This window comes from Peromyscus eremicus, chromosome 15, assembly GCF_949786415.1.
Source record: "Peromyscus eremicus chromosome 15, PerEre_H2_v1, whole genome shotgun sequence".
Lineage (NCBI taxonomy): Eukaryota > Metazoa > Chordata > Mammalia > Rodentia > Cricetidae > Peromyscus > Peromyscus eremicus.
In genome coordinates this window covers 13,999,057-14,026,258 of record NC_081431.1, presented here as the reverse complement: position 1 = coordinate 14,026,258, position 27,202 = coordinate 13,999,057, and the positions used below count along the sequence as shown (strand labels likewise).

The 27,202-nt window shown below is 40.2% G+C and overlaps 1 protein-coding gene across 1 annotated transcript in view; it reads left to right on the top strand.

The window, feature by feature from the left end:
* Nucleotides 1–27,202, top strand: part of Dnah14 (dynein axonemal heavy chain 14) — a 219,404-nt gene that overhangs the window by 16,971 nt on the left and 175,231 nt on the right. The window contains exons 6-15 of the mRNA XM_059281041.1: nucleotides 30–182; nucleotides 2,813–2,928; nucleotides 5,808–5,870; nucleotides 8,433–8,571; nucleotides 13,586–13,717; nucleotides 14,360–14,610; nucleotides 24,435–24,552; nucleotides 24,880–25,156; nucleotides 25,697–25,742; nucleotides 25,830–25,927. Of these exons, the coding sequence (XP_059137024.1) occupies nucleotides 30–182; nucleotides 2,813–2,928; nucleotides 5,808–5,870; nucleotides 8,433–8,571; nucleotides 13,586–13,717; nucleotides 14,360–14,610; nucleotides 24,435–24,552; nucleotides 24,880–25,156; nucleotides 25,697–25,742; nucleotides 25,830–25,927 (1,393 nt within the window). The remainder of the gene's footprint in view (nucleotides 1–29; nucleotides 183–2,812; nucleotides 2,929–5,807; nucleotides 5,871–8,432; nucleotides 8,572–13,585; nucleotides 13,718–14,359; nucleotides 14,611–24,434; nucleotides 24,553–24,879; nucleotides 25,157–25,696; nucleotides 25,743–25,829; nucleotides 25,928–27,202) is intronic.

Genomic DNA, 27,202 nt, shown 5'->3' with positions numbered 1-27,202 from the left:
CTTTAGTCAAAGTTTCTTCTTCTTCTGAGGAACCTTTGAAAGATGATGGTGAATTCATATACTGCCTTCCTCTGGAGAACACCAAAGGCATCTTCAATGAGTATGACCTTCAAGCAGTCTCCGCCTACAAAGCTAAAAACTGCAAAGTATTTTGGATGATTACTGCTTCATTTGTCTCAAAGGTAACATAAAATATATATGTTCAGCTTTATGAATTACCTCAGAAAATATTACCAATGTGGCCAATGCACTGCACACACTTGCAATCTCAGCAGTGGGGAGACAGAGGCAGGAAGATTGTAACCTGAAGTACACACAATGAGACCCCAGAAGAGAGGAAATAAAAGTAACCAATTTAGGACTTACTTTTAATGTAGCAATTGTTCTACTTATTTATAATTAAAACGTAATTATATCATTTCCCCCTTTCGCCCCTCCAACCCTTCCCATGTTCCATCCCTTCAACTCCTCCATGTTTTCCCTTACTTCCCTCTCAAATCCATGACCTCTTTTTCTTTATTATCCTTTAACTCCCTCACTCAGCAGTTGTTCGGTGCCTAGAGGTCGGGCCTGATAAATATCCCCCATTCCATGTTGGTGATGTCCTTGCCAAGGCAGCCTATTTTTGCAGAATCATGGCTGTAGCTTCCCTGTGGTTTCTAAGACTCATACTCTCTCAGCAGATTCCTGGTCTTCTGACTCTCCCAGTCTTTCCAGCCCCTCTTCCGCAATGTCCCTGAGCCTTAGGTTAGGTGCAGGAGTTGCGCTGTTGATGTATCCATTGACGCGGGACACCCCACGATCAGTTGGTCTCTGCATTTTGACCAGTTGTGGTTTTCTGTAATGGTCTCTGTCTGTGGCAAAGAGAAGCTTCCTTAATGCCGCATGAGAGCGACATTTGCCTGTGGATATAAGAACAAGCATTTAGAATGCAGTTGGGAATTGTGCCGAGCTAATCATGTCCCTCTAGTAGCTTCTCTTCTAAGATCCACCCCCTCACTAGCCCTAGATACTTGGCTGGGTTGCCAGCCCCAGGTGTATTTTCTCTCCTGTTGAATAGGCCTTAAGTCTAATTAGAGAGCTGTTGGCTATCACCATGATATGAAGGCCACTGTTTCACCTTTAGGGATATCATGCTGTGCTGGTCATTGCTGTGGTTCCCAGGCACCAGAGCTGAGGAGAACTGTTGATTGCTTGTCTCCTTGAACAGCTTGTATAGCCCCTACTGGCACTGTGGGAGCTAGTCCTCAGGGAGGAGCCTGAAGGCCGGACGCAATTTGAATCTTCTGAATCCTGTGTCTTCAGCAATAGGGACATATCACCAACCTTTGGGAGGACACCAAGGCCAACCGTGGTAGCCTATGTTGTTTTGAGTCTCTTAGACTTCCCTGACCAACAATTCAAAAGATGGTTTCTCCTGCCTAATGCTGGGTTTTTTTGATGGTCTATGTCTCCTGGAGGAAGTATCATCAGCCCAAGTGACGTAAAACACATGTCTATATATGTGCATATACATACAGTTGTATGTCTTATATCTAATTCTAGGCACATATGAAACAACATGATTTATCTCTTTGTGCCTTGGAGAAACCAGTCAATTTAAGAAGTTAATGTTTAAGAAACAGCTTAGGGGGCTGGAGAGATGGCTCGGGGGTTAAGAGCACTGACTGCTCTTCTAGAGGACCCGAGTTCAATTCCCAGCAACCACATGGTGGCTCACACCTGTCTGTAACTCCAGTTTCAGGGGACCCTAACATCCATGGCAAAACGCCAATGCACATAAAAATAAAATATATTTAAAAAAAAGAAACAGCTTAGGAGAAAATTATTTAATAATAAAATTTTTCTTCTTTTTGATTTAAGTTTAAGGATTCAGTTGGAAGGAGTTTTTCACTTCTTAAATGCTTTATTAATATTTTATGTAATTTTTAAAGTGAAAACTAGAAAACAGGCATTTGTTGGTGAAATAGAAATGATAAATAATATTTATTTTGAGTGTGTGTATATGTGTGTGCTTGGGAGTTCTTCAGGAGCCAGCCACTTTGTCTTTTGTGATAGGGGAGACAGGGTCTCCCACTGGCCTGGAGCTCCCCAAGTGAGTGGGCTGACTGGCCAGCAAGCCCCAGGGAGATGCACCTCTCTCCAGCTCTCGACCACTGGGATTGCAAGTGCACACCACCACATGCAGCTTTTTTATGTGGACTCTGGGGTTGAACTCAGGTCCTCATGCTCCTGTGACAGGTACTTTACCGGTGGAGCGATCGTTCCAGCTCAGTGAAGAATACTTTTCTTGGTGTATTTGTCAGAAACTTCAGGAACAGACATAGAAATCCTTCCATTATATACCTAGCATGAGATACCACAAGCTATAATTAATCCATTTTGATCATTTGTTTAATAACCATCTGTTTTTTTCTGCCCTCCCAATGATCCAACTAAAATCAACTCAACAGTATGCTCCAGCTGGACCCCCAACCCAGGACTTCCTGTGTGCGAGGCAGGCATCCTAGAGATGAATCCTATCCTCAGCCATATCATAACAATTTACACAAAATATGAAAAGCATGGGACAGAAAACTTGTCAAGTTATTTGTAAAAACATCTCTGGATAGAGAGGAAGTTTTTCTTATTCATTCTGCAAAGCATAAGAGAGCAGGCAGGAGAAAATGCCAAGTGTGCAGCCATGTGCAGAGGGGATTCAGATTCGGGGCCAGATGAAGCGGGTGAGGAGTGGAGGGTGAAAGGTGAATACAGGCCTTCTCAGCATCTTGAAAACAGAAGTCAAGTCACAGTTTGTGCTCTGTAATTACAGATCACTAAAACAGGTACCAACATGGAAGAAGTGGAGCTTATACCTACTCTGGACTGGCTTTCGGAGAGACATCGCTTCTATTTACTGCTGCAATTTAAGATATTTTACAACTTCCGGTGAGATGGACGCAAAGGAAATCAACACTTGGTAGTTTGATTGTGTTGTAAGATTGCCCGTGACATCTGATTCTAGAACGATGCTGCTCCCGGGGTGCTAAGGAGGATGGGCTGTTCCATACTGTGTTTTAGACTGAGGAACTTGAACCATTTAAGGACTTTTTTTTAAAAATTTTAGTCTTTTCTGGATAAATGTAAAAACTGATGCTTTATTGTCGAACATAATTGAATATTCTCTATTGATTTACTTTTTCTTCATGCCTTTCATATTAATGAATACCTATTGAGCATGCAAGAAGGGCCAAGAATTATTCTAGATACTGGGTAACTGTATTAAACAAATCAGTTAGCCTGCTCTTTAAAATTCTGATTTAAGGTGTGTGGGAAACAATAAACAAACACATGAACATGTAGGATGCCAGGGGACAGAAAACATTATGAAGGAAAATAGAGAAGAGTAAAGGCCCTGGGGCAGGCTACTGAATCAAATGATCAGACAACAGGGTTGATTTAAGAGAGGGCTGGCCATGTAGCACTGAGCTGGTCCCACAGGGACATAAAATGGAGAAGTTGAGGAAACTTGAACCCAGGTATCAGATTTGTTTCACATATCAGAATTATAGATGATGAATAATCACCAGGTAGACTTCCCAGGTCTTCCTTGTATAGTTGTTTTTGAGATTTTTAAGTTACACATGCATCTGTTTTTCATAACTGTTTTCCAATTTGAGTTAGCACTACAAAAAGTTTTTTTAATCAATTTTATTGAAAATTTAATTTTGACTTTTATATTTATTTTATATATTTTAGTTAAAATATAATTATGTAATAGAATATTATTTTAAGGTGTGTTACTTTTGTTTATGTTGCATTTGTTTAACTCTGTGAAGCTGTGTTAATGTGCCTGTCTAAAACACCTGATGGTCTAGTAAAGAGCTGGCCAATGGCAAGGCAGGAGAAAGGATAAGTGGGGCTGGCAGGCAGAGAGTAAATATAGAAGGAGAAATCTGGAAGGAGAGGGAGAGCTAGGAGCGAGAGAGAAGGAAGAGGATCCAGGGACCAGCTACACAGCAAGCCACAGGGAAGAAACAAAGAAAGGTATACAGGAATACAAAAGCCTGGAGGCAAAAGATAGATGGAATAATTTAAATTAAGCAAAGCTGGCAAGAAATAAGGCAAGCTAAGGCCGGGCATTCATAAGTAATAATAAGCCTCCGTGTGTGATTTATTTGGGAGCTGGGTGGTGGGCCCCCCACAAAGAGTAAAAGACCAATAACAACATAATTATATCCCTTTCCCTTTTCTCTCTGCATCGCCTCCGAGTCCTCTTCCTACAACCTCATTCTCAAACTGAGTCTCTTCTTTCCTGGTTATGATTGTTACATTGTACTGTGCAAGGGCACTTTTGCTGCTTGTGTACATGTGGTTCAAGGGTAGCCACTTAGTATCAGAGACCCAGTTAGGGGGCTGATCCCCGAGAGGCTACTTTTCCACCTCTCAGTAGTCATAAGGTGCCCGGTGGTTCCTTGTCCAGGGGAGTGACCCTGTGAGAATTCTGGATCACCGTGTTTATCAGTATTGCCATTGTTCAAATCTTGACTATGCCGGGAAACTGTTTCACAGCAGACTTCTAGTATTCTGGCTTTTATAATCTTTCCATCTCCTCTTCCATGATGTTCCTGGGGCCATAGCTGCAGACATGTAATGTAAATGTGTCCGTTGGAGAAAGGTTCCCCACGATCTGTTGATCTCGGTATTGTGCTCAGTTGTTTTCTGTGATGGACTCCTTTTGCTGCAAAGAAGCTTTTTTGAAGAAAGCTTCACTTATCTATGGAAAAGATTTAGAATGCAGGCAGGAATGAATGCTGGTCTAGCAAAGTGACAGTAGCAGAGTCCCTTCTAAGCTCCATGACCTCACTAGCCTCTGGAAGATGGCTAGATTCTAGCACCAGGCATGGTTTCCTTCCTATTGCATGGACTGAAAGTCCATTGAGAGAGCTGTTGGTTACCACCAACATATGAGGGCCACTTCTACAGATACCTTGCCATGCTTGCCGTTGGTGTGGTTCAGAGGTGTCACAGTTGGCAGCTCTCCTAGTATTTTCTGGTACTATGGACACTAGACTGTAGGAAGAAGACTCTCAGGTTAGATCCAGCTAGAATAACCAGAGTCCAGTGTCCTAAGTGTATGGTGTCTTCAGCAGCGGGGCTTACCTTCACCTCAGAGAGGCAACCAAGGGCAGCAGCCATAGTCCGTATTGATTTGGGAATCAGTCTACCCTAAGCATTTTAAAGGAGATTTCTTGTGGTTGTTGGTTTTGGGGATTTTGGTAATCTATGGTTCTTGTGGGTAGCATTGCCAGCCATAGTGACATAACTTCCTTTAGTGTGTGTGTGTGTGTACACATAGATGTATTGTTATGATTTTAGGTGAATGTAAAATAACAGGATTCCTTGAGGCTTTGTCAAACAACTTAGTGTGATTTTTCCCTCCTCCCTCTTCCTTCTGTACTGACCTCTCCCTTCCCTAATTGGATCCCCTCTCTCCATTTTTTCCATTTCTGTTACATATTGCAAGCTAATTAATGTATAAAAATGTATTTCATAGTTTTTAATATTTATTGGGATGTTGCAGCCAAGTGAATTCTGCATCTATAAAAAAATCTAATGGCTTTCACTTACATTTGCTGTTTGCTTTATATTTTGTTGATGGTTTTGGAGAAAATTTGTATGGCTTAGCACTTTATTTTGATCGTGCAAGACAAAACATAGTCTAAGGAATTTTCTAACATTACTTAGCTCTAAATAAACATGTTCCATATAACTAACTATATGAGTTGTATATATAGAATATAAGAAGTATTTTTTTTTCTTTTCAGGATGAATAAATACTTTGTTACTTGGAAACTGAATGTTAAAAGAATTAAGACAGAGAAGAGCAGGTAAACCTTAATATACAAACATACGGATTCCAAAAGCAAAATGAGATACACTTGAATTTTAGTTCAGATTGGGAAGTCACATTAGGCCGATGTTTTAAATGCATTTAGCGTCTTCTCTTCTCTCCTCTCCTCTCCTCTCCTCTCCTCTCCTCTCCTCTTCTCTTCTTTCTCTCTGTCTCTCTGTCTCTGTCTCTCTGTCTCTGTCTCTGTCTCAGCACTATAGGCAGAATGGTGAGTCCAGTGCATGCTAGGCAAGTGCTCTGCCACTGAGCTATCTCCCCAGATCTGCAGTTTAACCATCTGTGTTCTGTGGAAGATAGTGAAACACTTTCAGTGTGTTGCAGGATGCTACTCTGTGACCATACCGCTGTGACCACTGTGCTGTGAGTTCTCTGGTCCCTTCATCTTTTTTTTTCTTCTTCCCCAAATAGGAATGAAGTAGTCACAGATAGCAGTTGGCCCTGTTTTGTGTGATTTCAAGCAGCCGAGTGTTTTTGTTATCTTTAGGAAAGATTATATTTTGCTATAATTGTGAATTGAAATGCATTTGTAAGAAATAACACAGAGAAATCCTTTGTGCCCTTTACCTACCACCCCGCCCCCGGACTCCATAGCTCACAGTATTATGGAACATTATGACTGCCAGAATGTTAACATTAATTAATATGCAGAATATTTCTGTCTATTCTAATAGACCACAGGGTCTATTATGTTTGCCTTTATGGCACTTCCTTGCCCACTGCCTCTCCTTACTCTGTGGTAACTGTGGGAGCCCATTCTCGGGTTCCTCGTGGCTTTACCCAGCAGGTCCTCATAGAGGATGATTAGACCACGGGCCTGAGTGCAGGTGTCTGAGATGGTCTGCACTTGGCTGTGCTGGGGGAGGAGGTCATTTGCTCCACCCCTTGACGTCTCTATAAAAATCCTGGGGCAGAGACAGTCGGGGCCCGTTGGAAAAGGTTCCAGGCCCTCTCGAGGCTATCCTTTATTTTCTACCTGTTTATCTCCGCAAGACTCTCCGCAATAAATCCTTCTATCTAATATTTCCTGCTGCTCGCACTCAAGAAAACTCTGGGGAACTGTGGGTTTGGTTGGGTAAACGCCCCACAGCTCTAGTTCTGTGGTTTTGGCCTTGAAGGAGCATTCTTATCAGAAACAATAATAAAAGCAAGAGGCAAGTTCACAGACTCATGACATGGATGGTGTGATGGTTCACAGATGTGCACGTAGCTCCAGTGGGTCCAATTATATGCATGTATATATGTATGTATAGCTATAGATAGGTAGGTAGGTACATAGATGGATAGATAGATAGGTAGGTAGGTAGATAGATAGATAGATAGATAGATAGAGATATATTCGACTTTTCCCTGTCCATCATACTTCAGTATGTTATGTAGAAAGAATACCAGATACTATGTAACAATTAAAATTGACTATTTCACTTAGCATAATGCTCTGGAGACCCATCTCAGTTGCACACACATCAGTAGTTCTGTGGTCAGTTCTCAGACACAGGTGTACTGTAGTTTGTTCACGTTTCTCTGTTGATGTACACTTGCATACTTTCTAGAGGTTTGGGCTGTCATAGGAAGCTGCTGTAAACATTTGTGTATGCTTTAGTTTCCGTTTCTCTGGGGTAAATGCCCAAGGTTAAAACTCCAAGCCATATAGTCTCTGGATGTTTGAGTGGTTTTATTGTTTGTTTGTTGGTTGGTTTGACTCAGGGACTTACTGTATGTTCCAGGCTGACCTAGAATTTACCATCTTCCTGCCTCAGCCTCCCGTGCACTGGGATTGTAGGCATGCACAAACTGGCTAAGCTGTATTTAGTTTTTGTAGTTGACAAATAGTTTCCAGAATGGCTAAGCTATTGGTCAATTCCTTTTCTTCAATATGCTTGATGTTATTCGTGCTGTCACTGGTTTTGACTTCAGACATTCTGATCCATGTGTAATAACATCTCAGCTGTTTTCATTTGTGTTTTCTTAATGTTATCACTAATTTGCATTCTTCTAATGTTGACCATCTCTTTATGCGCTTATTGCCATCTGGAAATCCTCTTTAGGGAAGTGTCTTGTGTTGCCACACGAGGAATATGGAAGGCAGAAGGGCCCGTTCTCCACAGAAGCAAGCTCTGCTCTGTCTGATCCAGGATTTAAGGAGTCAACTTTCTTCCTCTATGCCTTGTCTCCTCTTCCCATTCTGTCCTTCTTTCCGGCATTGTTGGCTGTGGTTTGTCTTACCTTTGTGAGTATGACACATAGAAAGAAAGGGTCAGAAAAAGAGAAAAACCCTTCTCTACTTTAGGCTACAGATAGTAGTTTGTCAGAATTAGTCTCCAAGTTGTCCCTTATTCAATGAACACTGCCCTTGATACTTGGAAAAAATTATTTAAATTGAATAAATTTAGTGAGTTGACAGTACATATAATTCCTTTTCCATAGCATTGCTTGGGAATCAAATTGGAAATAGCAAAACTCCTTGAACTCAGTGACATAATAGCGCTGGTTTTCTTCCTTTGGAAGGAGAGCTAAATCTGCGGGTGTGTTTACCTTCCAGAGCATACTTGTATGGCCACCTTTTTTGTGCTGACGAGTTATTTCAAAGGTGTTTGCTTTATGCAAGAGGACTTTTTGAAGATGCACTGAATCTCAAAAATAACAAGGAAGACAATCCTTCAGCCATACGCCTGATAAAGGTGGGTGGAAGCATTCTCTGCGAACGGTACAGGTACGCAGAAACTGGGAAAACCACACAGAATTTCGAATAAAAGCAACAGCAATTTCTACATCCATCTGTAAATCACTGTGGGAGACCGATAGGATAAAATAGTGGTAAAGAACATGGCGGCCAATGGTAGGAGTCAACATTTCTAACAAATTCTGGCTGATATCTTAACAGAAGTGACTGTGAAGCCCCTTGTCTTAGGCAGGGTTTGCTATTGCTGTGAGGAGACACCATGACCACAGCAACTCTTATAAAGGAAATGTTTAATTGAGGTGGCTCACTTCTAGTTAGAGGTTCAGTCCATTATGATAGGAAAGAGAACACAGCAGTGTACAAGCAGATGTGATGCTGGAGCTGCGAGTGCTACGTCTTGCAGGCAACAGAAAATTGACTGACTGTCACACTGAGGGAAGCTTGAGAAAAAGAGACCTAATAGTGCCACTCCCTTTGGGGGCCATTTTCTTTCACACCACCACACCCTTTATTGCCAAATGTCTCTCTAAAGTGCAGAATTACGTGTAATTAATAATTTCTAACGCACGGTATTTTCCATGTCAAGAATTCATCACAAGATGGAATTAAGCAATGTTGGCTTAAACGAATGAACTTTCCTGTTTGAGGATTTTAGGAAAGATGAGCTTACTAGTGGCCTAACTTAATTAGAATTATAAGTCTTAAGTGCTTCGTATAGAGTTAAACAGATTATATATAACTCTTTGTATAGAGTTGGCAAATTTTACTTTACTGTCTCAATACGTAGGGAGATCCTGAAAGGTAAAATAGTCATTTAAATTTAGAAAGAGAAATGGTAAAGGAACTTGGGTGAGTTTTGAATTTGATAATCTCAAAAATGTTTTTATGTTGAATATACATGACTAATAAGATCAACATCTAACATAATACTTAAATCAACATAAGTTTAGAATCAATTATATATAGTAATTAACAGTTCAATATTCTTTGAGGTAGTACAAGAATTCAGGTAGATGAATTAATCACTACAGATAATATATTTTGTTTGCTTGTTTTGCTTTGTTTGGGGGGGGGCGCTTGTTAGTTACTTTTTGAGACAAGGTTTCTCTGTATGGCTCTGGCTGTCTTGGAACTCAATCTGCAGACCAGGCTGGCCTTGAATTTGGAGATCTGCCTGCCTCTGCCTCCTGAGTGCTGGGATTAAAGGCATGCACCACCACCACCCATCTGTATTTTGAATATCTACATTGAGGATATTAGTATTAGTATTTCTGTCTTTTTTTTTTTTCTCTTAGGTTTATGAGACAGGATCTCTGTGTACATAAGTTGGCCTGGAGCTCGCTGTGGGGACCAGACTGGCCTCCTGTTTATAATCCTCCTGCCTTAGCTTTTCCAGTGCTAAGATTATGAGTCTTTGCCACCACTCCTGGCTGAACATTATTTCAAAAGTATTAAATTCAGTTTAACTAGGAGACACCTTTATGTGGTTTTTGTGTAGGAAGAAATGCATAGTTTAGGTTGTCTTATGATTAAGTGAATTATAAAACTTTTAAACAATGAGTATGGGGCCAGGCGTGGTAGCACACCCCTTTAATCCCAGCACTTGGGAGGCAGAAGCAGACAGATCTCTGTGAGTTTAAGGCCAACCAGAGCTACACAGTGAGACCTGCCTCAAAAAACAATGAAGAAGGAAAGGAAAAAGGAAAAGAAGGAAAAAGGAAAGGAAAATTAATGACTAGGAAAGCTAAGCAGTCTGGAAAATCTTTACGGACTTTTGTCTGTGCCTAAGACACCCGTGGGTAGCAGCACTATAACAGTGACTAAAGGCTGTCAGGATTCCCTGGAGCTTTCCTATCAGTTTTCCCTCAGAGCATCAAGAACCTTCCAAAACTTCAATTTCAGATGACAGAGCTGAGAGATCATGCTCCTTCTGTGTGGACAGAACAAGGCAGAGATTTCGGATTATGTTTCACATTTAAGAGTGGAGTCTGAGCCGGGCGGTGGTGGCGCACGCCTTTAATCCCAGCACTCGGGAGGCAGAGGCAGGCGGATCTCTGTGAGTTCGAGGCCAGCCTGGTCTCCAAAGCGAGTTCCAGGAAAGGCGCAAAGCTACACAGAGAAACCCTGTCTTGAAAAACCAAAAAAAAAAAAAAAAAAAAAAAAAAAAAAAAGAGTGGAGTCTGGGTTTTTGAAAGGCATTTTGGATGCTTGGTAAGGAGTTAGATACGCTATCTTGTCTACTGGGGGAGAGTGCAAGAGCAGAGCAAATAGTCCCGCATGTTGACTAGTATCTGGGGACTCCGGTGCCAAGCACGTTTGGGGCTGTTCCTAAAGAGAGCAATAATTGAGAGTCTCTGAGTGTGCTAGTTTAGAGACATTCCTGGTTTGAAAAAAAATCAGCAGTGCAGAGATAATAGGGTTAACAAATTAATTAGTATGTTATTAATTGATGCAGGTATAAATAATATTAGCAGTGAAACCAGGAATGAATGAGGATTTTTGAGGCATTTTATTTGAAAAATTAGAATCTGATAATCAGACAAGGGACGACAAAGAGGAGAAATTGAGTCAATCCAAAATAGTAAGGCTGGACCATAGGCTTCTTTATGTGGAACTGTAGCATCTAGGAGTAGTTGGTTTATTTTACTGCTTGGGAGCCACCCAGCTCCCAAATAAATACATGAAGACTTATTCTTACTTATGAATGCCCAGCCTTAGCTTGGCTTAATTCTAGCCAGTTTTTCTTACTTAAATTAACTTGTTTCTCTTCTTCTACATTTTGCCTCTGGACTTTGTACCTTTCTTTATTCCGTGGCTGGTTGTGTGTTTTGGTGGCTGGCCCCTAGCACTCGCCTCTCCCTCTCCCTCTCCCTCTCCCTCTCCCTCTCCCTCTCTTGACCCTCCCTCTCTCTTCCTTCCCTAGCCTAGATTTCTTCTCCTATTTACTCTCTGTCTGTAAGCCCTGCCTATCCTTTCTCCTGCCTAGCTATTGGCTGGTCAGCTCTTTATTAGACCTATCAGGTGTTTTAGACAGGCAAAGTAACACAGCTTCACAGAATTAAGCAAATGCAACATAAAAGAATTATTGGGGGATTTATTAAGGCAACTCCATGTAGTTAAAAAGGAGGTTTATTTTGGGGGGTAACTTACAGCTAGTAAAGGGGTTCGTTATAGGATCCAGGAGAGGTGAGGTGCAGTCCAGCTGGGTTCTCTGGAGAACTCCGCTTAGCCTACCATCCAGCATCCAGGATCACCAGCAACTAAGAGAGCCGGCATATCCAGGTCTCGGGTCTTAAGAACTCCTGCTTCAGCCCCACCTCAGGGGCAGGTCATAGATAGGTGTGACAGTTACTGGAAGCCTCACTGGAGGTAGTACTTCCAGGTCAAAGCTGGAACTGCTACCCACTGCAAAGAATGCAACGTATCTTTGCATCATTAAACAAATGTTTCACAGCATAAAATAATGTAATATGTCTTAAACTAATATTCCACAACATCTAGGGATAAAGAGGTCTGCATATTGATGAAATGTTTTGTGGCAAGAGAATTAATGTGCCATAGAAATATAAGAAAATATTGAAAGAAGGATGATTGACAGCACATGCTTAAATGTTTTATACCATTCTGTATTACCAAAAAAGAACTAATTGTGTAGTTGCTGGAAATTTCTCCCTATAGGATTCCCAATAATGTATAGCAGTTATCTAATTTTAACTTGTATGCGATTGTGTTTACTCCTTGAGTGTTTGTGTTTAGATTGTTGTTTTTAACAAAAAATTAATCATTTGATTTTATCAATAAAGACTGGGGAGCCATATGCTGGGGTGAAAGCCTGCTAGCTCAGAGAGGCAGAGCAAACACCCAGCTGACCTTTCTCCTCTGCAATGTTCCAGAAACCTCTCTTTTCTCCTCCGCCATCTCAAACAAGACTCATCAAACTCAATGTTCCTCCCTTCTACTTCCTGTGCATCTCTATCCATCCTCCTGACTCCCTCTTACTCCTATGGTTCTTTTTCTTATTCACTTCCAGTCAACTGGTTGCTTGCTCTGCCTCTTGACCTATGATTGACTTTATTGAATCCTGTTGTCAATATTCAAGCAGAAAGCTCTTGGATTAAAGGCATGTTTGAGGACTGAGGCACACCACAGCTAGAAACAGGTTTTTCCAGTAAATAATGCAACAGTAAATACCCTACAACACGTGGCCATGTGTGTGTGTGTGGAAGCCCAGGATGCATGTCCGGTGCCCCTTACTTTTTGAGACAACATCTTTCACTGAACTTGGCATTCAGTGATTGACTAAACTGGCTGGCCAGCAAGTTCCAAGGGCTGACTGACCCATCTGTGCTTCCCCAGCATGAGAGTTACACCACACCAGCTCTGTGTGTGTGCTGGGCTCAGAACCCAGGTCCTCATGCTTTTGCAGCTGGAACTTTACCAAATGAGCCACCACCCTCACCCAACTTTATCCTGTATTTCATACTCATGCTTTTGAATTAACAGATCATTGAGATTCAAAAAGCAAGAATAAGTTTTGGAGTGTGATCCCTAGTTTTCATAGATAACACCTTAACTTTCTTAACTTTAAGAAAATATAATTTTTAAAGATTTCTATTCCAGATTAATTTGAGTTATGGTTTAAAATAATACTGTACTTTTCCTTTTATTAAGATTTAGTTATGATGGGCATAGCGTGGTGCATGGCTTTAACCCTAGCACTTGGGAAGCAGAGGCAGGCAGATCTCTGTGAGTTTCAGGCCAGCCTTACATAGTAAGACCCTGACTCAAAAAATGAAAACAAAAAGATTTAATTGCATTTAACTGTGAGTATTTAAATTTGAAGAACATTCAAGTCATGGTATGTAAAACAAAAAGAATATAAAGAAGAAATTATAAGCTATGCTTTTCAGTATGCCATGAAAGGTGATCATATTCCTTATCTCTTGCTCTTTGTAATTGATTTTTCATTTTCAAACCTGCAAACATTTCAAACATTTACTGCCATTTGATAGCTGAACACGTCCCAAACTTACGTTTTGGACAAGTTTTGTGAAGAGCAAATACAGCAAGCCACCCAGGCAGTAGTACAACTTGAAGAGATCAAGACTAAGGCAATTGCAGAGATAAAAAGTACAATCTTAAAGGTAATTCTGTGGTTTTATCTGTCCTGTTACTGTGTACTGAGTGAGCATTCCAAATTGCATTCCTAAGAACTTTTTTTGGGCATGAGACAAAATGCAGTGAAACATGTATATGTATGTATGTCTATGAGTGTATGAAATATAAATATTTCTATGTAATTTCAAGATGCTTCCTATCTAGCCTGAGCTAACATATAAAGGGACTCTGATTAGTTACAAAGTTCTTAGTGTTCATAAGATAAAGAAAACTCCATTGCTCAGGAGAACCAGCTAGATGAAATGAAACTTCACTGAGGATTTTATAAGGAGAATTCAGTAATACAATGAACAGTGTCTGCCAAGGCATTCTTCCCCTGTGCACTGCTGAAGATCCCTCTGTGTAAGTATGTGGAGCCACTCACCCCTGTCTGACTTGCAAACCTACCTGCTTCTGAGATTCTAAACGTCACTGGCTGCAGAACACGTAAGGACTCTCTCTTCTTGACAGATGTTTAAATATAGTATGAATGTGAGATAAAATACTGATGAAAGTTGATAAGATTTAGTTTTATATACTGCCCAGGCTAATTATGGTACTGTAGACTGCAGATCAGTTGTATTAACATAGGGAAATGCCATGTTTCCCAACTGCTTTATAAATTTTAGGTTGCAGAAAAGAAAGATATTAAAGAATACTTTGAGTCAAAACCATCTGAAATCGACACAACACATTTTAAGCTGCCCCAGTATCGATGTTTATTAGAAACCAACTTGAAGTTCTTAAGGCTGATTGATTACCTGTTTCAAGAACTCATTCGTCAGCTCATGAACTGTGCAGTCAGCCAGCTTTTGGAACTATTCATTGGTTCTGCTAGGATGCCATTTTCAAAGGAAAAACTGAATGAAAGTCTCATGAGGTGAGTGACACGTTTTTGACTAATAAAGGGAAGTTATAGTCTTGTAATATATTACTAATTGTGGAGAAAATATCCAGGAATTAAAGTTAGACTTTGAAAATCTCCCATGTAGCAAATAACTTACACTCATTTCTGTAATTCTTATTATCAATAATACCTTAATATTGCCCATGAATTGAAGAAAAGTTTCTATTTTTGTTTCTTTAAATTCTGAGTAGATCTGTTCCTGTATAAAATGTAGAGTGCTCAGTGAAATTTGAATAAATTCTTTAATTTTCTCATGTGGAAATAAAGTGGAAATTTCCTCATAAAGTGGAAATAATAATAATGACTATGTCATCAAGTTGCTAATAAACACAGAATAAATTCCTGATAGATAGTAGCGACCATCATGGGATCTGTATCTATCTGTATTTTAACAATATTGATTTCTATTTCTATAATAACTAATGATGTTGAACATTTTTTCACGTGCTTGTTGGCCATTTGTTTTCATTAAGGAAATGTCTGTTCAAATTTACCTTTCATTTTTTAAATCAGATTATGTGCCTTCTTCTATGGGGTTGTAAGACCTCTACATGTGTATTTTGGATATCAGGGATCATCGTTTCACTTTCTTCATGGTATTCCTTAGAAAAAGAGTTTTACATGTTGATTTGGATAAGGTGACACACACCTGTGTTCTCAGCATTCCAAAGACAGATGCAGGAGGTTACTAAGTCAAAGCTAACCAAGGCTGCAGAGTGAGTTCCAGGCTAGCCTCCAAGAGAGTAAGACCCTAGGAGGCTACAGAGTGAGTTCCTAGCCTGCAGGGGAGTGAGACCCTAGGAGAAAGAGAAAAAGAAAAAGGAGGGGAGAAGAAAGAGGAAAGAAGTGAAGAAAAAGAGGAAGATGGAAGAATATTCATTTTATGAAATCTACTTGGTTTTCCCTTTGACTGCACTTCAGGCATATCTCAGAAATCATCACCTAATCCAAGGCCATGAAGATTTACATCTGTTTGTCATGACAGGGTCTAAGATCATTTCCACATGATCATTCCATTGTCCCAGCATTATGGTTGAAGAGAAAAATACTTGTTTCTTCATTGAATTCTTTTGGCAGTTGATAATCCAGTCTGCCATAAGTATATAGATTATTTCTCAACTTGATTTTGTTTCACTTATTTGTCTGTCGATTTTTATGTCCGTATCATACTGTCTTGATGACTCTGCTTTGTATCAGGAAATTGTCAGTCTTCCAACATTGCTCTTTTTGCTCTTCCAATATTGTTTTGGCCATTCTATATGAACTCGCCAATTTCTGAAAAGAAAGGAAAAAATGACAACCAGGATTTTTATAGGTATTGTATTGAATCCATTGGCAAGATTTTAATAATTTACTTTTAAAAATGATATCATTTCCCCCTTCTCTTTCCTCCCTTCTGTCTCTCACATGCACTACCTTGCTCTCTCTCAAATTCATGGCCTCTTATTCTTTAATTGTTGGTGTGTGTAACTAAATACATAAATACAATCTGTTCAGTTCTTATAAAATTACCTGCATGTGTAATCATACACATGCAGGTAATTTTATTATGGCTGACCACTTGATATTGGACAATCAGTTGGGAGAAGACGTAGGGAAGGCCATTTCTCCAACTCAGTATTCCCCAGTGCCCTTAGTTCTTGTCTAGGTTGAGGCTCCAAGAGCTTTCCGCCTCCCATGTCAGCATGTCTTTTGGTGTTTTTATTCATGTCTTTTTTAGGCAGCCATGCTGATAAGACTTCACAGGCATAGCCCATTTCTCTCACATTTCTAGAAGACACAATCTCACAGCAAACTTCCTGCTCCTCTGACTCTTAAAAATCTTTCTGCCCTCTCAACCACAATGATCCCTGAGCCTTAGGTGTCAGAATTGAGTTGTAGATGTATCAGTTGGCACCACACTTTCTCTTGTTCTCTGAATTTTAATTGGTTGTGTTTTTCTGAATGGTCTCTCTCTGTTGCAAGAGAAGTTTCTTTGATGATAGGCGAGAACTGCACTTATCTGTGTGTGTAAAGATAGATATTTAGAATGTAGTTAAGGATTAAATTGGTATGGAAAAGTAACAGGTGTAGGTTTACCTCCAAGATCCATGACTTCAATAGCCCCAGGTAGTTGACTAGGTTTCCAGTAGTAGGCATGGTTTCCCTCCTGTTGAGCAGGCCTTACGTCAAATTAGTGAGCTAGTAGTCACCAGCAAGAGATGTGCACCAGTAATGCACCTGTAAGGTTAGTGTGCCATGCTGGTCATTGTGGTTCCTTGGCATCACAGGTGGCTAGGACTATTGGTTGCTTCCCGCCCTTGGAAGCTTGCCTGGCACCCTCTGGTACAATGAAAGAAAGTCCTGAGAGAGGAGCTTTTCATGTCAGTTCCAGCTCAGATCTTCTGGGTCCTGTGTCCAAAGGTCATGTTGTCCTCAGCAAGAGGAGCTTAGCTTTAGCTTCTACCTGCGGGAGGCAACCAAGGGTGACCATAGCCTATGTTTTAAGAGTCTCTTGGGCAATCCTGACAACAACTCAAAGGGGGCTTCTCGTGCCGGATGTTAGGGGTTTTGCTACATGTTCTGTGGCTCTTGGAGGGAGCATTGCCAGAAAAGATGGGAAATTTTCATTTAAATTATACATGTATATATAAATACAGACATGAATTATTTTAGGTAAATAGATAATAATATGATGCCTTATGACTGTTTTAGACATCCTTACTGTTGTTTTACCCTCTTTCTATGTATTCATCTCCCCCCTCACTAATTAACGCACACATTTCCCCATTTCATATTTCAAATCATTTGTACCTTGTTACAGTCCTCTCTGTTGCTCCTCTCCCACACCAGGACCCCCCTTCACTCTCCCAGTTTCTGCAGTTACTCTAGGTTATACACTCCAGTCTAAAGACTGGGAGCAAGGAACAACAGAGGAGAGAGAATGTACGGGATTTGTTTCTTTGGATCTAAGTTACCTCACTCATTATATTTCTAGTTCATCCAGGTGTCTGAAATGTTCATGATTTTAGTTTTCTTTACAGCTGAATAATATTCCATAGTGCATTTGTACTATATTTTCATCATCCATTTATTGAAGGGCATTTAGGTTGTTTCCATTTCCTAGCTATTGTCAATGGAACAGCAGTGAACACGGCTGAGCGAGTATCTGTGGAGAAGAATATTGAGTCCTTTGGGCAGATGCCAAAGAACAGTATAGCTGGGTCGTATAGTAGATTTATTTTTAGCTTTCTGAGAATTATCCACACTGATTCTTAGAGTGGCTGGACCAATTTGCCATCCTATCAAGAATGAATGAGGGTTCCCTTTCCCCCACATTTCTCCAGCATTTGTTGCCAGTTGTTTTGTTGATTTTTGCCATTCTGACTTGGATAAGATGAAATCCCAAACTTGTTTTGATTTGCATTTCCTTGGTTGCTAGGGACAATGAACTTTTTTGAAATGTTTCTTAGCCATTTTTATTACATCTTTTGATAGTTCTCTTTTTAGAGAACTACCAAAAGGCCATTTTTTTAAAAATGGGTCATTTATTTGTTTATGTTTGTTTGTTGTTTTGCCTTAGGTATTTTATTTTTAAAAAATTCAGAATGGATGTAAGGAACAATCATCAGGATATAGGTGCCAGACACAGGCCATCAAGAGGCTAGCTTTAAAAACGTGCCTTAGGACCATGAGGGATCACTATCCCACCTCACTGTAAGCTATGGCTTAAACGCAGCTGTTTTCCATTGACCTAGCTTCTGCCCCCGCAAACTATGGCACAGGCAGCTTAGTCTTGCAAGGCCTCGGTTGGAGGATCAACCCATGTACGTATGGGTCATTCTTTATAGTAAGTACCCTTGGCCAACGAGGATTCACATATGGCCTCAATTCAAGGTCCGTGACAGACTGCCTTCACTGTGTGTGAAATGGGTTTCACACCTTGAAAACATGACCACTTCAGCACAAACAGGTTATGCCTTAATATGATTGCTACACAGCCCCATCCCACTCTTTTACATGCCACTGAAAATAACGGGCTAGTGGCAGAACAGTGCAGGCTAGCTGCTGCTGAATCTGTCGCCCAGTGAATGAGTTAGCGAATGGTCACTTAGTTTACATAGTAAGGAAATCATATATAGACTGGCACAAAAAGACGGGTTTCCCCTTTCTGTCTCAGTGTCTTCCTTTGCTATGGTTCTCTTTGGAGTGCCATCTCTTCTTCATCTAATTTTGTGATTTGGCTAAACCTAGAAACTTGTCCATTTTCTTTAAGTTTTCCAATTTAATGGAGTATAAGTTTTCACGGTATTCTCTTAAAATATTTTGAATTCCACTGGTGTCTGTTATTATGTCTCCATGTTTATTTCTGATTCTGTTCATTTGGGTTGTCCTCTCTTTGGTTAGTTGGGCCAAGAGTCTGTCAATCTTGTTTATCATCCCAAAGAATCAGCTCTTAGATTTGCTGTTGGTTTTTTTTCCCCTTTGTTTCTATTAAGTTTGGCTCTGATTCTTATTACTTATTGCTATCTAGTGGGTTGGGTTTGGCTTGTTTTTCTGAAGTTTTGAGTTACATCATTAAGCAACTCATTTTCTTGTTCTTTGTGGTTGTTTTTAAATGTAGGCACTTAAAGCTGTAAACTCCCCTAATGGAGGATATTTTCACTTAACATAGAGTCTAGAGAGTGAAATGTGAGACTCTTGACATATTTTATTTTTCCAATATCTTTGCATGGGATCCAGGCAGACCCATTTTGGATTTCTACATTTAAAAAAGACAGGCTCTCCTGGTCTGTAAAAGAAGGTTCCCGAGGAAAGGAACTCATTGCTCAGAGAACCCCATTAGTTGTTACAGTTGAGGATTCCATGGCATTCCTTTCTGTGTACTCCTTTTTTGTTTTATTTTGGGAAAAGGTCTCACTATGTACTATGAGGTTTACTTTGGACTCATTGTGTAACCTAACCTGGACTCAAATTCATGATCCTCCTGTGTCATTTCCCTGAGTGCTGGAGTTGCTGATATGTGCCATCAGACCATGCTTAGAGCCACTACTTTTATCTTTGGAAACTATAATATATTCAACAAGGCTTCCTCTCTCTGTGTTTTCTGCATTTATTTGGGCCTTCAATATTGAAGAGTTTCTGGGATCTGCTTCCTGTCTTCCTCCCACCTACGCCCGTTGTCTGAATCAATTTCAATATCTCTCTCCCCCTGTCCCCCACCTTGCTCTTGGTTTTTGGTTTTTTTGAGACTGAGTTTCTCGGTGTAGACTCGGCTGTCCTAGAACTCACTCTGCAGACCATGCTGGTCTTGAACTCATAGAGATCTGCCTGCCTCTCCCTTCCAAATGCTGAGACTAAAGGCATATGCCACCACTGCCCAGCTAATTTTTTTTTTTTTTTTTTTTTTTTTTTGGTTTTTCTGTGTAGCTTTGCGCCTTTTCCTGGAACTCACTTGGTAGCCCAGGCTGGCCTCGAACTCACAGAGATCCACCTGGCTCTGCCTCCCGAGTGCTGGGATTAAAGGCGTGCGCCACCACCGCCCGGCATAATTTTTTTTAATGTAAATACTTTGAGCTATGAATTTCCCTCATAGAGCTGGTTTTAATGTGTCTCATTGCTAGTGGTCATGTCAGAAAAGCAGTAGGTGGCAATTAAGCTTTGGGAGATCAGCCCACCAGGAAGCAAAGCACTGATGGGTGAACCTTGGATAGGCAAGGCCCTGAGGGCTTCAGCTCCAGAATGTCTCTTGCTATTGCTATGTCTTTACATGTTTGCCACTGCCATTTTTCTCTGGTATCCAGCACGGTGTGAATGGGTGTAGGGGATCCCCACTGCCTTTAATGTAGTGTGATTATCTCATGGAAATATCCCATTCTACTGGACATTTTTACCTGTGGATTATTATAAGGTCATTTCCTCTTAAGCTGTACTGTAGAGATGACTGATTGTTTTTCATATATAAAAGTTTAGATTTGTGTTTCTTTTAGAATTTTTATAAGACTACTTTTTGAGATAAATAGTAAAGCAATTGATTCTTTCTTTGAACCACAAAATGCAGCCTGCCAGTAGAAGAACTGGCTGAGAAAAATACCTTGCTTACTTACACTCTGATAATCTATAACAAGTTGCTTGGACATGAATGTACGTGGGTTCTTGGGGATAATTTGTTTTTCACCTGTAATATGTAAAATGTTTAATCACATAAGGAATATGGAAAACATGTTTGTTACTTGTATTCATTGTACTCATTAACTTAAAAACTAGAATGTAACCCCATTGTAATTTTTATACTGCTTGAAAGATTTGGCTGGGGTATATAAGCTGTAACAGAAAAAAGTAAAGTTAGGAGGAAGATATCTAGAGAGACAGAAGGGACACATCTAGATAGAGGTAAGAAAAGAAATAAAGAAGAGAGAAGATGATAGAGAGACCCTAAAGCTGTGTGTGTGTTTTCTCTTTTCTGCTGGCCCCCGAGAGTTAAGTTTTGCCCCCTGAGATAGAAAAGTCAAGTTGAATGATTAGTTTGCCGACTCTGTGGATCCCCCTCAATCCCTGAGCTGCTGAAGACTGGTCCTCATGGCAGCAATATCTCAGGTTTTGTTTGTTTGGTGTGTGGGGTGTGTGTGTGTGTGTGTGTGTGTGTGTGTGTGTGTGTGTGTCTGTCTGTCTGTATGTATGTATGTATGTGTGTTGTTTTCATTTTCACTTAATTTTGTGCCTTCCTAGTGATTTCCAGCCTACACAATACAGATCTGTCACCTGTGATGTTAACACCTCTGGGTTAAGGTTATTCTGCAATGAGGTTATGCTCCAATCTGCAGATATTTGAGATCTGTTTCTCAATTCTTTGTTTCCTCCATACAGCAGGGATTGTGCCTGCGAGGGCTTGTACCAGCCTCGGGGAGATTCCCAGCTCCATGGCCTCCACTCACACTAACACAAACATGTGTTAGCAACTTCCAATCTCGTGTGGGGCTTTACAACTGGTGGACCATTTGGATCTTACTTGCATCTGTTTTGGAAGTGGCTCCTCTGTTAGTTTTTTATGAGGGACTTTAGAAACATAATTTGATTTTGAATTTTAAACCAGCCAAAGAGTTTCTGTCTCTTGAATAGGAAAACAAGGTGGTTTGTGTACTTGTTTTTGACTTTTTGTTTGTTTGATTTGGTTTTGGTTTTTCGAGACAGGGTTTCTCTGTGTAGTTTTAGTGCCTGTCCTGGATCTCGCTCTGTAACCCAGGCTGGCCTTGAACTCACAGAGATCCGCCTGCTTTTGCCTCCCGAGTGCTGGGATTAAAGGAATGAGCCACCACCGCCTGCCTGGTTTATGTACTTGATCCCATACCTTAAATTACATTTATACTTACTGTTAATTTTGCAGTAGTTTTGATCTTTCCTCTTTGTCCAGTTTCCTGTTTTTCTAATTTGGCTCTTTAGGTAGGACTAGATGGTTCTGGCTGTATTCGTCTCTTATTTCCCATCAGACACCCTCAACCTCTGTGTATTGGAAGTAACTTTTTCGGTTTGTTTATGAGTTCTCCCCATCTTTCTGACTACAGTGGTTCAAGTCATTTCCTCTAGGGACAGAGAGCGTAGTTTATCACAGAGCACATGTCAGGATGAGTGAGGCTCTGGGTTCAGTGTGCAGCCCCTTGCTGATGGACATTCTTTATAATATACTCTATTTTTCTGTCCTCCCCTAGTTCAGACTTAATACTGGGTTGTTTTCTGTTTCGTTCCTCTTCCTGCTAAAGTGAGGTATCATTTTTATGATGTTGAAATCTGAATAACATGGAAGATGTCGTCTGAAATGTGCTGTTCAGTGTCATCACATACTTTCACAGTGCTGTACAGCCACCACCATCCACTTCGAGAATCTTTTATAAAAACTCCACATTAACCCCCCTCCCTTTCTAGCATGGCACCTTTCTAAGAATTTATTCATTCCAGGTACCTTGCATATCTCTAATCATAACTGTTGCTCTTTTTGTCTAGCATATTTCACTTATAGTAATATCTTTAGGGCCCATCCATGTTGAAGCATGTATCAGAATTTAATTCCCTTTCGAGACTAAATAATGCTGTTATCTGTGGGCAGCACCTTGTACTTCTCCACTGACCTGTTAGATTTCTCCCCTGTGGACTATGATTAGAATGCAGCTGTGCACACCTGAACACCTCATTTCAGTCCCTTGATGTGTATACTTAGAATTTCTGGATCCTATATTTAATGTTTTGAGAAACATCGCTACAGTTTCTCACAACAATGTCTGCATCAGTCTAGTCTGTAGCAGGAATGTCCTAGGTTCTAATATTTTCACCAACATGGATCCAGTCTCTTGTATAATATTAGTGGGACCAGCCTTAATATTATACATCCCAGGGGCTCAGGAGAGAGAACTACTAACAGTGAGGACTATTTTTGGGAAATCAAATCTCAGCACACCGAGCTCAATAGTCCACTTGCTTTAATTCCTCTGGCATAACATCCTTTATACCCAGCTTCAGTTCTGTTCTCATGTCTAGCTCCTTTCTTGCCTGATTTCTCTCTATACTTATCTATTGCTCCCTCCAAGTTCTATCTTAATTCTCTCGTCTTAACTGTGCCTCATCTAGGTCCTTTTCAGTTTGTTCTTACCCAGCTAGTACTTCCCCATCTGGCTCTTCCTCATCTTCCATCTCGTTCCTCTAGTCCTCTCTTCTAGCCCTTCAATCTAGTTCTTCCCCATCTCAGTTTGTTCCTCTCAAGTTCTTACCCATCTAGTTCTTCCATTCTCTTTTCTCTTCTCCCTGCTGTTCTCTCCCCATCTACAGAAAATATCTGCCTTTTCTTTCCCTGGGTACGTGGTTCCCAGTCTCCTCAGGAATGTTGTTTTATCTCTCACCTTGATATGTAAAAACCTCTTTTGTTCTCAGTGAAAGTGCTCTGGAGAACCACTAGGCCTCCTCAAGGCCAGGGGATGGTCTGAGCTTCATTAGCACAGGAAACAAAGCTATGTGTCTCCCTCCAGCTCGTCTCCTAAGCTCAGCAGGGCAGTTAGACAGATGAGATATTAAAGGCTGGGTAACACCAAATATTCATAATAAATGGCTTTGCCTTTTGACAGACCCTTGGCCGGTCAAAGTTCAGCTTTAATACACTGCTGAATCTCTTTGATATATTCTTTCGGCCGCAAGGCCAGTCCAGTGAGTATGAGGTAATCTCTTATGATTTGTTTTCCTAACTATTAGTGATTTTAAGCACCTTTCCTGATACTTATCATCAACTTGTACCTCTTTGAAGAAAGGTCCAGCCAAACTGTTTTCTTACCCTATTTGTCTGTATGTGTATGTTTGGGTGTGGATGTGCATGCATGTGTGGGTGCTGATGTGCATGTGCATGGCACCGACACGTGGAGGTCAGAGGACAACCTGGAATGTTTGTCTGCACTTGCCTTCCACCTTTTTGTGTGAGACCAAGTCTTGCATTGGCCTGGAATCTTACCATGTAGGTCTGGCTAGTTAGCCTGCAAGTGTCCAGAGGTCTGTCTGTGTCTCCCTCCTATATTGCCACCACTGGGAGTATAGATGTGTTGCACCCATGCCTGGCTTCTTATGTGGGGTCTGGCGATTCACACTCAGGGCTTCACACTTGCAAGGCAAAGGACTGAGTCATCATCCCAGCCCTTCCCCACATTGCTAACTTTCTCACTTCTTTCTTTCTTTCTTTCTCTTTCTGATTCCTCCTTTCTTGCTTGCTAAGTTTACATATTCTCATATTAAACATTTAAATATGTGATTTCAAAAATAAATCTCCCTCCCATTTCTTAATCTAGAGCAAGGAAGATCTTTTCTAGAAAGATATCTAATGATGACGAAGAATTCGTTAATTCAAACGTACCTCCTCCTCCTGTTCAAAATTCAGAACTCAAACCAGACACTAATATTGATGTGGTAAGATGCACCTTAGAAACATTAAAGCAAATTTTGATATTTGATATCAGAATTAAAAATTCAATTAATGATTGTTTGCTACACACACACACACACACACACACGCGCGCGCGCGCGCGCGCGCGCACGCATACATATATATGCCTTTTTCTCTCATTGTAAAAAGCTATAATAATGCCTATCTCGAATTTTCCACTGAAATTAATTCATATTTTATTTATTTGCTTTTTAACATGTAAATATAATTTATAACACGATTTAAGTTTTATTATCACAAATGTCCTACTTTATTTTGTTCTTGTCTTGTGGGCATATTTGCTAAATTAGATTTTAAATAGAGGGAAAGTGGAGATGGATTTCAGAAAAACATATGCACCAATATTTGAAGTAAACCTATGTATGAAAACCCCTTCTTCGGATGAGTCTCCAGAGGAGACTGAAGAGAAGGGTCCGAAGTCTAAACAGAGCCTTGATGAAACTCTGTCATGTGATGATGATGATCTGTCTGAAAGCAGAAGGTCTGTGAGAAACCCAAGTGAAGACCTGCTCACGAGGTACAATCAGCCGAGCAAGTTTGGTACCCTCCTCAGACGCATCCTTTCAGGTAAAACAAAAAGAAGCATACTGGCAACTGGAAAGAATAAGTGAAAGAAAAAAATAATTTACACCTTGTTAGTTTGTCTAGTGTGATGTTCATACTTGCACAGGAGAGAAGTGATAGAACATGAATCATAACCTGTGGCACATGTGAGTGAGAATATCATTTTTACCTTGAATCATGAAGGATCTCTCACCCAGGGACTTCTGGGCCCTCTTTATCAGGATGAGCTCACCTGGACTGGCTGCTAAAAGTACGGATTCTTGAGCAGGGGTGCCACTCAGTGGTAGAGTGTTTGCCTAGCATGTGTGAGGCCCTGATTTATCTCCCAGATCTGCAGGGGGAAAAAAAGGATCTGGGGCTCTATCTGAGACTTCCTTTCTTGGTATCAGAGTTGGGGTCCACTGATGGTATACCCCTTTCAGCCTGTCTCTATAGTTGACTCTCAGGATATTTAGAAAATACTAACATACATTAAGTTGTTATCTAGCATTTTAAAATGTTAATCAATTTTTACTTTCTCTTTCTCTCAATGAATTCTAATAGACACAGGACTCCTACTTGAGTCTGAGCAAGGGCACATCTATAATAAGTAAGTATGAGACTTTTTTGTAAGTAGCTATATTTTGTTGGGTACGGTATTCCCTTGAATATACTTTTATTTATTGTTTTCTCTCAGATTTTCTGAATTCCCAACAAACCTCTTTATACAACCCAACAGACTGGAGTTTTCAACACAATTCCAAAATGTGTTAGCAACTATAGAAAAATATATAAGTAAGTATTTGAAAGGCTTAGTGGCTTCTTTGGTAATCTTTTTAAATTGATTATTATCTGATGCTCTTAGTCAGTGATAAATAAGAGACCATGAATTCCAGTGTTTAGGATCAAGCAATGTTAATATGGAATTACTTGAAGGGGTGTGTGTGTGTGTGTGTGTGTGTGTGTGTGTGTGTGTATACATATGGTGTTACTCAGAGATTTCTAAAGGAACAGAACTGATAGAATGAGTTTGTGTGTGTGTACATATTATGTCTCCCAGTGGTAGTTGTTCAGTCCATGAGGCTGGATGTCCCAGCAGCTCCAGTTGGTTGTTGGAGTCCCAGGGAAGTCCTAGAGAGCTGCTGGTCTTCAAAGAAGTAGGTTCTAATACCAGAGAAGGAATGCCTCGGGAACAGGACAGATGAACCTGCCAGAGACAGTGACAGCAAGCAGGCAAAAAGCAAAAGCTCCCTTCTTCCATGTCCTTGTGTGTGGGCCGCCACTAGGAGGTGTGGCCCAGATTTAGGTTGGATCTTCCCATCTCAAATAATCCAATCAAAGAACTCACAGATGTGTTTAGCTGTTTGGCTTTTAGTAAATTATTGATTATAGACATAGTCAAATTGACAACCAAGATTAGCCTGCATGCATATAAAGAATGCATAACAGATAAGAATTGGGCAAGCAATTTGAGGCTTGAGTTATTTGAATTTTATTTCATAGCATTGCATAGATCTTGTTTTCACCTTGAATAACATTTAAATGATTATTTTCAGCAATATGTATATAATTTGAGATTATATGGCAATGACTTCCTTGGCCAAAGAATTTGTTAATTTCTCACAATAAGTTTTAAGGAAAAAAGTTAAACTAATAGGACCCTTATCAACTCATTTGTCATAGACATAGTTTGCTAAGTTCAGGCACCTGTAGATCCGCCCCCACTGCCTTCTAGCTTTTAGCACTACACATTTATTTCACCCAGTAATTTATCACCTGGAGTTAACTACTTATCTATAGAAATTATAGACATGTATCATTCTGTACTAATGTTCCTTAAACTTAAGATAGGGAGATTAATTATGAAGAAGTACATCCTCTGTCAGTCTTTCTATGGATAGATTCCTTTTGCCATTGAGATTTTCTTTCCTTCTTTTATTTTTAGGTCATTGTTTCTTGGGTTAAAACATCTGACCACTTCCATGTCTTTTTTTCCTCAATATAAAATGTTTTTGTCATTTGATTTTTTTGAAATTTTCATTATAAAATAATTTGAGGCTTCTATGAAAG